General features: G+C 40.9%; 1 protein-coding gene across 15 annotated transcripts in view; it reads left to right on the top strand.

Annotated features, from left to right (window-relative positions):
- LOC135205701 (adult enhancer factor 1-like) overlaps positions 1 to 15,427 on the top strand; it is a 271,537-nt gene that overhangs the window by 189,595 nt on the left and 66,515 nt on the right. The window contains exon 6 of one of the 15 annotated variants that reach the window (XM_064236686.1): positions 12,154 to 15,178. The exons of 13 other annotated variants lie outside the window; for them this stretch is intronic. In XM_064236686.1, coding sequence (XP_064092756.1) covers positions 12,154 to 12,465 — 312 coding nt within the window. In that variant the 3' untranslated portion in view covers positions 12,466 to 15,178. Of the gene's footprint in view, positions 1 to 840; positions 2,579 to 12,153; positions 15,179 to 15,427 lie in introns of those variants that run through there. One more of the 15 variants, XM_064236685.1, reaches the window with a different exon arrangement.

Below are 15,427 nucleotides of genomic sequence, written 5' to 3'. Positions count from 1 at the left end.
TTACCAACATTCCCTTAGGTCATGCAGTGTTACCCAACCACTGAAAATGGTTATTCAAATTTGTATATATACTGTATGTGTGTGTACATACACGCATATACCTATTTATATTATTACTATAATGGTGATGTACGCTTATTTGTGTGGTGGCAATCAAAGAGGGCTAACTTGCCTAGCAAGCTTCCAAGTTACTACTTTGAATGCCTGTAAATGTAGAGAAAATCCAAGTGAAGTGAAGAGAAATATAAGAAAACCAGTGGATAAGTAAACAAACTTTTATACATTAGTAAACATCAGTGGGCATGCAAGTCAAGAAGCTTGAGGTAAGGTAGCATCAGGTAGTCTGAGGAGTATGATCTAGAATGTGTGTGTGTGAATGGACAGAGCATAGATGTAAATAGGTGAATGAGATAATTTGCTTATCTACTGTCATGGAAGCATTTTTAAGTGAGATTTTCCCCATTGCAGTATTACCTGTGTAATATGTTCTCTTTGCCATTGGTTGAATGTGCATTCTTTGCCTGAGCTTGTCTCTCTCCTATGTCTCTTGATGCCCTTTCATGGTTGTCGTGGTCTTCCAAATTGTCTATGTATTTTTTTCTGTATCTTACTTTCCCAATTGTCTCCCCTTGCCCAGACTATCAGTCTGTGAAACATAGATTGCAGTACTATTTATCATCTGGACACAGCATATCTCAATATTCTGTAGTTAGGTGTAACAGTGTTCATATGACTTTAAAAGAACTGCTTTATATAATTCTTGAAAATATGTTTTGTTTTTGGATTCATAACATTGCTAGGATTTGATAACAGGAATAATGTGAGTAACCCTCTTTCCAGGTTGCTTTTGCAAGATCCCAAACCATAGGTTGCGTTGATGAATCTGGGTACAAGAGTCACCAATGTCCGTTTTGCCCTTATTCATCATCCTTTAAGACAAACTTGGTGAATCATGTCAAGGTTCACACAGGAGAGAAGCCTTATGCTTGTGTGCTTTGCCCGGCCAAGTTTGCACAGAAAGGAAATCTAAAGAAGCATATCCAGAGTCATAGTGGAGAGAAGCCATTTGCCTGTTCAAAGTGTGCCTACCGTTCAACGAGAAGAGAATATCTCGTAAATCATCAAATGAAAGAGCATGGTCATTCTGTGTAACATAATCTGTGCAGTACTGTACGTGTGTCGTGTTCAAGATAAACTGGTTTGCTTTTATCATTTTTGGAAAATTTCATCCGTTATGTTTTGGATTTTCTTATATTTTAAGATACTGGTTTATATTGATTTAAAGGGAGAAAAAATTACCAAAAGAATTTTTATTGTTAAATAAGATGAGAGCATGCAAACTCACAAGTATATAAACATTATTTTTGTGATGGAAGAGTTAATATCCAGTACGCAGTGCAAAAAGCTTATCATTAAATTACATTAAAATCAAGGTCAGTCAGTAGATTTTACAAAAGAACAAGTATAGTATGACAAACAATTTCTTTTTGTCATTTTAAACAACAAAACCACTCAGAAAGGTGATACTGTACGTATTAGCTTAGATTATGGCAACCGTTTCTTCTTTTATTTTGTTGAAACTAAAGAATCAAAGATTGACTTTCTATATGTTCTCATATTATCTAATTTATTTTTATTTATCGTGGCACAATCAGAAGAAAGAGTAGAATCATTGTTAATGTTCGTTGGCAAATTCAAGAATGTCTAGTTTTTACTATGTCCATATTATTGATGTTTTAAATGTTCAAACAGGGGGCAGGGGCTGCACTTTCTTTATGTGAAATGTAACAATAGAGAAAAATATATTCAAGTTGTCATTTTAAGTTGATTCTTCTGTTGACCAATTTAGGAGTTAGAGAGGAGAATGTTCTAAGATAAGAACATAATTTAAAGGCTGATTTTTTATTTAATATCTTGTCTTCAAGCATACTTATGTTTCAAGTTGAAAAAGATTTACAAAACATCCCAAGGCACCATAGCTGTTATGTTTTGGTCAGGATTCAAGTGTAAATAAAATTTAATCAGAATGTTTATCATGTGACAAAAACAGAATTCCCCTATAGAAGTTTTGTGCATCAGTGTTAGAACTTTTTTTTTTTTTGCTCCTATAGTTTAATAATTAATGTATCTGATATGGAAATTACAGCACAGGGAATGTATATACTTTTCTAGGTGTGTGTGAGTTTTCTATATTGACATGGAGTTCTAGTTTAGGTTAAAAAAAAAAAAAAAAAATTAAATGGCCGGGGAGGGGAAGCAAAGCAGAAGTCACGTCACCTCTCCAAGGCAGTTAAAGAAAGACTGACATGTCACGTCACGAGGTTCCAAGCCCGGTCAGTGACCAGCTTCCACCTCTTATATGTCTGAGTTGCCGGATGCCACAGGTTCCTTGCTTTACAATCTTTGATTGGTTTTTAACCGGTTTCTAGCTGGTGCTAGAAGATTATCCTATTGTTAAGACCGAAGGTTTGTTAGCTATGAATAATACAAATTGATTACAAATTTGCCATATCTTTTATTTTCCTCTGATGATACTTTTGCCCATCTCTTAGTTATGGTGTTTCTTATATTAGCCATCTTTAGGTGTCACTGCCAGTTTGTTGCATTTTTTTAATGCTAATAGAATACATATCTAGTCCCAGGAAAATGATTTTCAGTTTTATCAATATCAGACTGTTGGGCAGTATCATAGAATAAGGTCTAATGTCCTAAAGAACTTTTTGTTTCTAATTTTCCTCTACAGTTTCTTTTATTTCAGTGAATGCTGACTTCTCCTGTAAGAAATATGCAAGTTATTGTTTAAGATATAAGTAATACTGCAAACATTAAGAAATTCTGTACAATGAGCAGCAGTTGAAAAATTAACCGTATGGAGGAGTAATTTTAGTTTATATTGACAACATCTCCAAAGGTTGTGTGAGAGAGAGAGAGAGAGAGATTGGTGGAAGAATGAATGGGAGTGGTTAGATGCGGTCGGAAGCATGTCTGTTGTGGCACTGTAGGTAGTCAATGGGAAGTCTGTTACGAGAGTTGTAAACAGTGAGGTGTCTGGTCAAGTCAGTGTCGGTTTTGTCAGCGGTTATCCTTGGGTGTTTCGTTGTTTTGGGTGTATTGATAGATTTTGGGGTTGTGAAGTTGTTGTGCTTGTGTCTGTCAATGGTTGTGGGGGGGGAGGTTAAGAAGGTTGGTGGTGCATTTTCGGTGTGGCTGTTAGTGGTGGTTGGGGCAGGGTGGTTTTGGCTTTTGGTTGTTGTACGTGCTGTAAGTCGAAGTGTTGGTTTTCGTTTTTTTCAGGCGGTTGGTGTTCATCTGCATTTAGTTCGTTGGGTTATTGGAGGTTTTGGGGTGGGGTGGGGTTGGGTGGTTTGTTTTTTGTGGGGTTGTGGGTCCCGGGGTGGTTGATTTGTGTTTGGTTGTCGCGGTGGTTGTGTGTTGGCTAGCCTATAGCCTATATCCAGTTGGACGACAGCACAGCCTAGTCCTAGGTAGCTATCAGAAGCCAGCGTGAGTACCTGTTTGTGTTTTTTGTTCTGTATGTAGGATTGGGGCAATTGTCCTGCTGTGTTTTTTAGTGTTAAGTGGAAAGTGTGATTGAGGGTGGGGGGTTTGATAGCCAGACAGGTTAAGTTTATGTGGGGAGGTTACTTGTTTTTGTGATCCCGCCCACATTATTTTTTGGCGCCCGAACAGGGACTGTTGGTGTGGCAGCTGCAGGACAATTGGTCTAGCTAGTGTGATGAGTGGTGAGAAAGTTTGAGATGGAAGGATTGAGTGAGGTGGAGAGGCTGAAGGAGGAGTTGAGGTTGAGAGGGAAGTAAGAGGACAATTAGAAGTGGATAAGAGAGGTTGAGGGTAGAGTGTGAGGAGCTGAAGAGCGAGTTAGAGGAAATGAGAGGGAATGCTAAGGAGTGCAAAGAAATGGAAAGAAGAAGTGAAAGGAGGCAGAAGAAAGAATGGTTTGAGAAATGGATGAAAAATTCTTAGGGATGATGAATGCAGTGCAGGAGATGATGAAGGGGTTCATGGAGAGGGAGCTGTAGGGGGTAGGCCTACTGGGTCTTGTGATAGGCCAGAAGTGGTAAAGACAGTGGAAGAGCGAGGGATGAAACTACGAGTGACGAAGGAGGTGACTTGTTTGTGATAGGTAAAGGAAAGAAGGGAAAGAGACAGGATAAGGATAAACCTGAGGACAGAATAAGAAGGGGGCTGAGGAAAAGAAGACGATTAAGGGAAAGAAGGTTAGGAAGGATGACGGACAGGATGAGACTAGGACTGATACATTGGGGAAAGTGCTGAGAGTGATTTGGATAGCGGTGAGTGGAAACAGGTGGGTAGAAAGAAGGGTAAGAAGAGCGTAATGAGGAGCATGGATGTTAGTATGGAAGTTGATTCCCTATATTCGGACGAGGTTAAGAGGGATCAGAATGGTAGTAGCGAAAGTGAGAGTGAGCGGGAAGTACGAAAGGCTGTATATATGAGAGAGATACCTAGATGTGCACAATACGAGGAATATGTAGTAGGGACATAGGGATTTTTTTAAGGAATATGAGAGGTATTGTGAGGCAAAGTATGGGATATAAGAGAGTCTGGGCAAGAGAGTTGGGTGGCTTTTTGACGGGATTTTTTGTTGAATATGTATGGGGTAATGATGAGTGTAGGGAAATGTGCCGTATGAGAGTGTGAAAGCCAGGATTGTGGAACAGGCGAAGAGGATAAGGAGTAGTGTTAGATATAGGAAGGGAGGAAAACATGGTTTTGATGAGGGTAAGAATGAATGTTGGTGAGTCGTTGTCGATGTATGTGTGCAGGTTGGAAACATTGGCCAGGAAAAAGTTTTGGGGACGAAGGGATAAATGAGTTGTAAAGAGTTAGTGAGGAAGTTGTTGGCGACTGTGCCTGAGAGTGTGTATGAGTTTGTAAATCTGAAACGTAAGGAGAAAATGCGATGGACGAATGAAAGTTGTCGTGGAACGACATTTTGGAAATAGTAGAGGATTATGAGTTGGATAGGTGTATGAAAGAGAGTAGAAGTGTTAGTATTAGGACTGAAGTGGCTGATGTTATACCAGAGTTTAAGAGCTATAGGGAGGCAGTTTTGGAAGGGCCAAGGCGAATGGCAGAGCGAATGGTTGATAGGAGCGTTAGAGCCAGTAACGTAAGTATGGTTAGCCTAAGAGAGATCGGAGTGCAAGCGTTGGAAGATTAGGGTCGGTAGTCGTGAACGAGAGCAGCAATGTTACAGATGTGGAAAGCTAGGGCACAGGAAGAATGAATGTCGGTGGGCGTTGGGAGCTTGCTTCGGTGTGGGCAAACAGGGCATTTGGTGAGCGAGTGTAAGAAAAGATAGGGATGTTAAGTGTTACAGGTGTGGGCAAGTAGGGCATATAGCAAGTGGATGTCGAGGTACTCGTGTGACTGAGGTTTGCGGTAATTGCGGGAAGAATGGGCATTATGCTAGGATGTGTAAGGAACAGCGGGCAAAATGTGTTGAATGTGGAATGGAAGGTCATGTGGCGAGTGTGTGTAGGCGAAAGAGGATGAGTCAGGTTGGGAGTTCGGGAAACTAGGTACAAAGGGGAATTCAGTTGGGTTGGGTCCTCTGGTGTGCGGTCAGTAAGAGTGATGCATGTGCGTGAAGGATTGTTGCATGAAAAAGGGTTTGGAGGAAGAGCTCATGAATGTATGAGTGTAAAAGTGAGGTGCAAACGGGGTGTGTTTGGTTGCTTTGATTGATACTGGGTGCAGTGTCAGTGTTCTTTTAAGAATGGATGTGACAAGTTGCGGAGTGAGTGTGAAATTAGGAATGTAAAGGGGAGGTACGAGGAATAGGAAATTTTGGGTATGCCTGTGGTGGAATGTTGCGTGAAAATGTAGAAATCGAAGGGGTAGTGATGGATGAAGGTGACTTTTGTGTGATCGAGGGAAGGAGTGATAAGTATGATATGTTGTTAGGATACAGGTTCCTGAAGAAGTGTGGGATGGTGGTCCATCCGAGCAGGAATATGATTGAGTTGCATAGGAAGGGGAATGTACATGGAGAGTTGTACTTGGATGGGGATGGAGGAGTAAGCAGTAAATATGGAAGGGAGTGCCGTTGGTTGCGAAAGAGAGTGTAAAAGTGCCGCGAGAATTTGGAGAAGTGTTAGTGTGAAAGTTTGCGTGCCCGATAGTCTTGGGATTGTCAAGGTGACAAGTGTGCATATGTGGTTGAGGGTGTGGATGCGAACAAGTTGGTAAGAGCGAGTGTGCATGTGTACGACGGATTTTGGATATGGAGAATCCTCGGGTTTTTGTGGCCTCATTGCTGAGTGTTAGGCAAAAGCGAGTGCGGGGTATACGTGAAGGTGATTGTGTGGGGTTGTTGTATACGTTGGTGGATGTGGACGACGAAAGATATGTTAGGGTGCGGCAGGTGATGACAGGTAGCATGAAAGAAAGTGATGAGTGGAAGTATGATGAGTTGAGAGAAAGAATTGGGGTGGATGAAAATGTTGGTGATGACGAGAGGGAGCGGTTGATGCAGATGTTGTGGGATAGGCGGGGTGCGTTGAGTCGGGGTGATGAGGATTTCAGGGGATCTAAGCTCCCAGAGTTCAAGATAGTTTTGAATGACGATACCCCCCCATATATCAGCGTCCCCGACACTTTTCTGCGCCTATTGCCCGAGAGATTGAGGAACAGTGTGAGGAACTTGAGAGAGTGGGAGTGATCGAGAGGAGCGAGAGTGCTTGGAATAGTCCCATAGTCCCAGTACGCAAGACAGATGGAAGTTTGAGGATGTGTGTGGATTACAGGAAGGTGAATGAAGTGACTGTGAAGGAGCGATTCCCGATGAATGTGGTGTCTGATTGTGTGTATAAGATGCATGGGATGAGAGTGTTCACAAAATTGGATTTGGTAAGGGGCTATTACCAGATGCCTCTTGAGAAAGGGAGCAGGCATGTTACAGCTTTTTCGAGTGGTAGCTGCCACTATCAATTCAAGAGGTTAAGCTTTGGATTGGCTAATGCGCCTGCTGCCTTCCAGAGGGCGATGAATGTAGTTTTGGCTGGTTTTGATAGAAGGAAGGTGACTGTGTTTATAGATGACGTTTTGATTGCAAGTGAGACTGTGAGGAGAATGTGGAACTGCTTGAGAAGGTGTTAGAACGGTTGGAAGAGGTTGGAGTGAAAGTGAAGCTGGAGAAGTGTACGTGGTTGGCTGGGGAAGTGGAATTTCTTGGTCATAAGGTGAGTGCGAGTGGTGTAAGGAAGAGTGAAAAGTTGTGGAAAAAGTAAAGGAGTTTCCACGTCCCCGGACCGTGCGGGAGTTAAAGGGTTTTTTGGGTTTGATTGAGTTTGGGAGGAAGTTCGTTAGGGATTGTTCGGGTATAGGGAAGCCGTTGACTGAATGGACCGGGAAGAAAAATTGTACTAAGCTGAGGTGGGATGAGCGAATGGTGGGAGCATTTGAGAGATTGAAAGAGGAGGCTGCTAGGGACGTCACTTGGCTTTTCCGGACTACAGTGAGGATGCCAGTAAGCTTGAGTTGTATGCTGATGCTAGTAAGTTTAGTATGGGAGGATGCTTGGTGCAGATGCAAGAGGTGAATGGGGAGGGACAATTGAGAGTGATTGCGTATGTGAGTCAAGCTTTTGAATACAAAGCAGAGCTTAAGTATTCGGTGGTGAGAAGGAGCTTGCGGCAATAAGTTTTGTGTGAAAAGCGTTGAAAGTGTTTTTGTATGGGGGTAAAATTTGTCATAAGGACAGATCATCGGCCGTTAGTTTTATATGATCAAGAAGGAAAGTGTGAATGCTAGGATTGCGAGGACAATTGAGGATTTGAGTGAGTTTGATTTTAGCTTAGAATATGTGCCGGGGAGTAAAAATGTGATTGCTGATACGATGTCTAGGATGCATGGTAAGGACAGTGTGTTGTGAAAAGTGACTGGGATCCGAATATGGTACCTGAGGGGTTGGTTGTAAAAGAGAGGTTTGAAGGGAATGACAGAATGTGTGAATGTTTGTTTTCAGCATTGAAAACTTGGAAGGTAAGGGTCTGGTTGAAGAGGTACCCGGTAGTGTGAATGAGTTGCGAGTGAAGTTGATGAGTGATGTGCAGAAGGAAGTGGCATGTGCGGAGGAACAAGGTGGGCAGGGAGAAGTGTTGTATGAATTGGTTGTCAGCAGTAGCTGAGTTGTTTGGAATAAAAGTGTTGTTGTATTTTGGATGGGACAGACCGGTTGATATCGAGGAAGGGTGAGTACTGGTAATGAACGTGTGGGGTTTTGATGATTCAGTGCGGGGAAGCGGTTGTAATTGGTTGGTTACAAAAAGGGACTGTGAAGGGGATCTGAGTCAGAATTGTGGAAATGGGGAGTTAGCTGAGGATGAATGTGATGAGGAGGATTAGTGATGTGGATAACCAGGTGAACGTGGTAGTGAATGTGTGTATGCATGGGACTCGAGGGAAAATGGTGACGTTTGTCCAAGTAAATGATAGTGAGTATTGTAGTTTGGTTGACACAGGGGCACAAGTTTTCCTTGGTTGAGTGGGTCAGTGGTGAGTGAACTTGAGAGATGTATTGGGAAGTGAAAAGGCAGTCTACAAGTGTGAGAATACATGGGTTAGGACAAGGAGTGTTTTAGTATGGGAAGAGGTACGGTTAAAGGTTAGGTTGGGAGATCTTGAGGTAATGCATAACTTTATAGTATAGGAGAAAATGATATGCCATCTTGTTTTTTATTAGGGATAGATTTTTGAGGATCCACGATATAGACGTAGATGTAGGAAATGGAATTTCTTAGAAAGGGGGGCAGGCAAGTAGCTAGGATTCAAGATGGTAATGTGTTTGTAGCAAACTTTGTGGGTATGATTGATATTGCTAGGAGTGAGAATGAGCTGTTGAGTGAGGAAGAGATTGAGGAAATGCAAAATAAGTGCCTGGCGATAAGTGTGTTGCGACAATGTGTTTTTGGGAGGAGTGCGTGTGGAAGACTGGCCATGTGAGTTGGATGTATATAAGAGGGTTGCTAAACGTTTTGTGGTGTGCAAAAACATAGTGTACTTTTTGCATCATGGAAGGGGTGTATGACAAGGAAGTGTATGTGCCAGTGTTTTCTGTTGAGTCAGCTGTGAGTATGTGTTTGTTGGTGCATGATCGGTTTGGGCATATGGGAAAAAATAAGTTGTGGGAATGCATGAGAGAGAGATTGTATGCTCCTGGGTTGAGTAAGATTTGTGTGGATGTGGGCTGTCACGTGTGAAGACTGTCAGAGGGGAAAGTATCAGAGTGTGCATGCAAGTCCACTGTGTTGCGATTGCAGATGAAAGAGCCGTTTGAAATGCTTGTGATTGATTGTGTTTCTTTGCCCAGGACTGCGAGAGGACACGTGGGGATGATTGTGATGGTGGATCACATGAGTAAATTTGCTTATGTGGTTCCCATCAAAGATAAGAGGAGTGAAACTGTTGCACGAATGGTGGGTCAAGTGATGTTGCCCATGTGTGTGTGTAAGCCGGCAAAAATGTTGAGTGATAATGGACCTGAGTTTGTGGGATGGGAATTTGAAGAAATGTTGAAGGAATGGGGTATTGTGCATGTGTATTCTACTCCGTATATGCCCAGTGCGAATGGGTTGGCTGAAAGGACTGTTAGGACGATGACTGAGATTTTGCGAATGATGAGGTAAGAGCGACAAGGATTGGAATATGTATGTAGGACGTGCAGTTTGGGTATATAATGCCCCACTGCAGAAGAGTATAGGTATGTCTCCTTGTAAATATAGTGTTGAATTTTGAAAGGATTGTCAGACCGCGGTTGGGTCTGTCAGAAGGTGATCGGGATTTGTGGAAGAAAGCGAGTGAAAGGTTTTGAGAGTTTTTAAGATTGGGGATCAGGTGTTGAAAGAGGTTGGTTGAGATGGGAAGAATGAATGTGAATAAAGTAAGGGAGAAATTTGAAGGGCCTTTTGAGATTTTGGAAGTGGGACCGAGTGGATTGAGTTATGTTTTGGGGAAATTGCGAGTAGGTGGGGGACTGGATGAGGTTAGGGTACACCATAAACAGCTCCGTAAGTGGAGGGAAGTACCACACTATGTTCGGGAGAATGCGATGAGTGAGTTGGGTTGAGGGTGAATAAGTATGAGCCGACTGTTGGTGAACAAATTGGTCTGGGAGATAGACAGTTGGTGTTGGTTGAGTATGGAAGAAAACAGAAGAGTGTGGAGAGAGGAAGTGGAAGGGAAAAGCGTGAACGCATGGTAAAGGGGTTGGTGGTAGGGTGCAAACGGTTGATAAAGCGGTGTGCTACGGATGACTTTGTGGGGTTTGGGGGAATGAATGATACTTGTAGTGTATGTGGGTTTGAGTTGACAGGGACAAGTAAGACTTCAGTGAGAAGGAAACTGAGTAGTGAGGAGGTAGTTGATAGGATGGATAAGTCTTTGCAGGAGTTTGACAGAAGTATGGATGAACTGAGTGGTTTGGTGGCCGAAATAGGGGAGATGTTGGAACCAGAGTTGGAAGACATTGGTGAAGTAGTGAATGGAATTTGGAGGATGGTAGTAAGGGAGATAATGGGAGTTTGAAAGAAAGTGGTTTGGAAGAAGTGAATGGCGATGTAACTGAAAGAGTGTATGATGGTCCTCAAACAAGATCCAGGGGACCTGCATCTGAGCATCCTTGGGTGTTGCGAAAGGCAATTTAGTGTGGATGTTGTGAGTGGAAGGAGATGTTGTCAAATGTAATGGGGGAGGTAATATGGAGGAGTAATTTTAGTTTATATTTGACAACATCTCCAAAGGTTGTTGTGAGAGAGAGAGAGAGAGAGATTGGTGGAAGAATGAATGGGAGTGGTTAGATGGCGGTCGGAAGCATGTCTGTTTTGGCCACTCTGTAGGGTAGTCAATGGAAGTCTGTTACGAGAGTTTGTAAACAGTGAGGTGTCTGGTCAAGTCAGTGTCGGTTTTGTCAGCGGTTATCCTTGGGTGTTTCGTTGTTTGGGTGTTATTTGATAGATTTTGGGGTTGTGAAGTTGTTGTGCTTGTGTCTGTCTGGTTGTGGGGAGGTTAAGAAGGTTGGTGGTGCATTTTCGGTGTCTGTAGTGGTGGTTGGGGCAGGGTTGGTTTTGGCGGCGTTGTTGTACTGCTGTAAGTCGTGTGGTTGTCGTGTTTTTTCAGGCGGTTGGTGTTCATCTGCATTTAGTCGTTGGGTTATTGAGTTTTGTTTTTTGGGGGTTGTGGGTCCCGGGTGGTTGATTTGTGTTGTTGTCGGCGGTGGTTGTGTGTTGGCTAGCCTATAGTCCTATATCCAGTTGGACGACAGCACAGCCTAGTCCTAGTAGCTATCAGAGCCAGCGGTGAGTACCTGTTTTGTGTTTTTTTGTTCTGTATGTAGGTATTGGGGGCAATTGTCCTGCTGTGTTTTTTAGTGTTAAGTGGAAAGTGTGATTCGAGGGTGGGTTGATAGCCAGACAGGTTAAGTTTATGTGGGGAGGTTACTTGTTTTTGTGATCCCGCCACAACCGGTTTCCAGCTGGCACTAGAAGATTATCCCATTGTTAAGTCCTCAGGTTTGTTAGCTAAGAAAAATGCAAATTGATTAAAAAATTTGTCATGTCACACTAAGCACAGCATTCAGACAAACTGTGGGAAGGAGGGGGAAAAATGTTCAGAAAGTAAGTACTATTGATAACACTTAAAATTGTTGTTCATTTAACTTCCCCTTAATTTATGATGTATGTATATGATGAAAGTGTAGGTTATCACATTTCGGAAACAAGTTAGCAACATTAAGTGGTTACGCCCTTTAATCATTTTATGAGAGCTAGAGAAAGCAAACAGTATAATCTGCCAATATATTGTAGTTATTGGAAGTAACCTGACAATTTATCTATTTACTAGTTGTGGCTGAAGAGACTTCCAACCAATCGTAAGTTGCAGTCATTGGGGTAAGCAAGACTAGATCAGACCACTAGGGTTTACAGCTACTATTTGTAACAAGTTCACACTGAGTTATTGATCCCCATGCACAAGTATTGCTATACTGTTTAATCTTTAGTCTTAGCAAAGAGTAACAGTTCTTAGTTTTATTAATGAGTCAGATACATTTGACTGAAGTACTTTGTTTATAGAGTTCAAAAAACAAATAAAGTTTCAACCTTTTTTCAGGTTTCTCTCGAAGGATCTCTTCACGTAACTCACATAGATGAGAATGGAGTCAAGACTTTTCAGTGTCAGTTTTGTCCTTACTCATCAGTAGTCAAGACAAACTTGGTGAATCACATCATGGTCCACACTGGCGAGAAACCTTATGCATGTCAGCAGTGCCCTGCCAAGTTTGCTCAAAAGGGAAATTTAAAGAATCATATCAAGAGTCATAATGGGGAAAAACCGTTTGCTTGTTCTAATTGTTTGTACCGCTCTACTAAAAAACAATATTTGTTGAATCACTTGGCAAAAGAGCATAACGTTTTCTCTTAATGGAACTGACAATGCAGTGAGATCAAGATGATGCCATATTAATTATCTTCACTTTTAGGTAGAAGTTTGAGAATATACTTTCTTTTTTGAAAATAGTGGCGAGCCTATATATAGAGGTCGTGCGTACACCAAGCACTTTGTGGGGGAGCCATGGCCACTTCCTTGGAATCGCTATTTTTGCATCTAGTATGTGGTAACTCTGAACTGCATTTGTGAGCATGTGTTTTATCTCGCTATGCTTTGTGCATCCATGATGAAGTTATGTCTTAAAATATCAGATAATACAGAAGTGTGTATAAGAATGCCAATTTTACTGCTGATGTGATGTGTGTTAATTAAGTGTATAGGTCTGGGTGAATAGTGTGAGCTCAGTAACTTGAAAATAACTGTACAGTTTGGAACTTTTGCAGTATGTACATAGTCAGCTAATCATTATCAATTAATGAGTCTTTCCTGTGAAGGTAATTTTTCCTTTCTATATGTGAAACTGCACTACTTATCTATCAGTTAGTTGTCTTTAAATTTTTTTTGCTCATTGTCTGGAGAAACTGACACACTTGGAACTTTTTGTGGTCTTTGTATACATATGTACTGTAATTGGTAAGGTTTATAACTGATAAATACTTCTAATAAAGTGCATACTACCTATCTTCTTTCAGATAGTGAAACCCTTTTTAATTGGTAGTAGGGGACATTTTTGCTTTAAAATGCTTTCCAGCAGTGAAGTGAAATGATGGGAAAAAGGCCATCTTAATTTATGATAGCTAGAAGGTAACTAACTGTATTGTGAGTCTTGAAACTCTGGATTCTATTTGCATTTTAGGCAAGGAAGTAAAATCATCTGATCTTTTGGAAATCTAGGTAAGTTAATGGTTAAGTATTTTGCTGAATATTTAGATTATCTGCAAAAGTATTTCAGGCCTTTCTCAATTTCATGAAATAGTTCCTATTCATAGCCACAAGGTGATAACTCTTTATTGTCACCATTTTGTCATGGTCTCGAGCTTTCTTTTGTGAAATTTGATTCACTGCCATTGAATTGGTCCTCAAGCTTTACAAATATTTATGGGGGCTTTTTCTCAGAGCAGTTGCTCAACTTTGTGTTACGTCTTTTTCGTGGTTATCTGTCAATCTTTAATTTGCCTTCATTGGCGACAATGAATGGGATTTGTACACTAAAATGAGTTAAGTTTGTCACTAATACATTTTGGTTGAAAGGCATTCTGTCATTGTTTGATTACAGATCCATTAATCCTTTTTTTGTAGAGTAGTATGATGCTTTTGTCACATTTACTTTTATATTGAATGGAATGGAAATACAATACATATAAAAAGAATTAGTGCAGTATTTATACATAGCTAGTGACATAAAATATGCTGGTTTCATTATGGGGCTTGTATTGCTGTAGTGTTTTATTGGAATGTCAGAGAAGTTAGTTTTCACAAGGTCATCCCTCCAGATTTTTGTCATGCCAGTAAATCATTAGGTTGCTGGGCATTGGCTTCATGCACAGGCCCTGAGGCAGGGCTTTTCAGCTGAAAAACATATGAATTTTTTTTTTTTTTTTTTAGTTTTTATCATTTGTTAATAAAAGTTAGGTACTTATGTATTTTGATTATAATATGTAGTTCAAAACAAATAACTTTCAAACTGTTTTTTCAGGTTTCTTTAGAAGAACCTCTTCAGATAGATAATGCAGATGGGATTGACCTCAAGATTTTTAAGTGTCCAATTTGTCCGTACTCATAAAGAAAAAAAAAAAAAAAAAAAACCCTGTACACAGTGTTCGGCTAGATTTTCTGAGAAGGGAAATCTTAAGTCTCATCTCAAGTATCACGTCTGGTAAAATTGTTACTTCCTTTGACTGTTTGTACATGTGTTTAAACAATTCTTCATTATATGAAGGAACAGCATAAGAATTTTGAATGAAATAATGAGATCTGATATTCAAGTGACCAGGGCTATGCTATTTTTTACTTGTGGTAAAACATAAAGAACAAATCAGATATGAATCAAAAGCTACCTGTCATATATACATATCTCATCAGTAAATTTTTTATTTGATGGTTTCTTCCCAGTTTTTGGTACTGTATGTCCGAACTCATAGGAATAACCTTGGAGCAGTATGGTTTAGTTATCTGCATGGCAAAGAAAAATGGTTACCCATTCACATCTCGGTTGTAGTTGAACCTGTATTATTGGGAGAAGAAAGGCAACTCTCCTGTGAGTAGTGTTTGAGAGGGAAAATTGTTTCGGCAAAAATTTTCTATTTTGGATTCGGTGATCAACGAATGGTGTTTAAGTTGTAGTTCTATATTTTCCTGGCATTGAAGACTGAGTTTTTTAAAAATATGTCGGAATTTATCATGCATCCTAGAGGCCAGGGGATTTTTGATCAGCCCAACTGGGGACTGCTGTATTAGTAATTATTATTTGGAATGAAATATGTATTGATTTACAGGCAGTCCCCAGTTATCAGTGGACTCGGTTAATGGTGATCCAGTTTGATTGGGCTTGTCTAGCACCATAAAATCGGCGACTTATGGTGCCATAACACCATGAGTTCCGGCTATCGGGGCCTCATCGCACGATTTCAGAGATATGTCTACAAATTGAATTGCTTCTAAAAATACATGTACAGGGGTTCTGCTCCTGGTTGGGCCCCATAAAGCAAAAATCACCATTAAGTAAAGCATGAAAGCCTAAGGGAGTAAAACATACTTATGGCGCTCTGTGGGCGCCAATAAGCAGTTATCGGCGCCGTAAGTGAATCAGCGCTATAAGTATGTTTTACTCCCTTAGACTTTCAAGCTTCGCTTAATGGCGATTTTTGCTCTTCTGGTGCCTCCGATAAACCTTATTTTTTAATTAATATTTTCGAAAACCGCCATTAAACCAAAGCCCCAAAAAGCGAAGCAGCCAATAACCAGGAACCACCTGTACATACTTGTACCTATTTAT

The sequence above is a fragment of the Macrobrachium nipponense genome, chromosome 24 (assembly GCF_015104395.2).
Source record: "Macrobrachium nipponense isolate FS-2020 chromosome 24, ASM1510439v2, whole genome shotgun sequence".
Classification (NCBI taxonomy): Eukaryota; Metazoa; Arthropoda; class Malacostraca; order Decapoda; family Palaemonidae; genus Macrobrachium; species Macrobrachium nipponense.
Note: the sequence above shows the minus strand (reverse complement) of the source record. Positions and strands in the feature narration are given on the sequence as shown.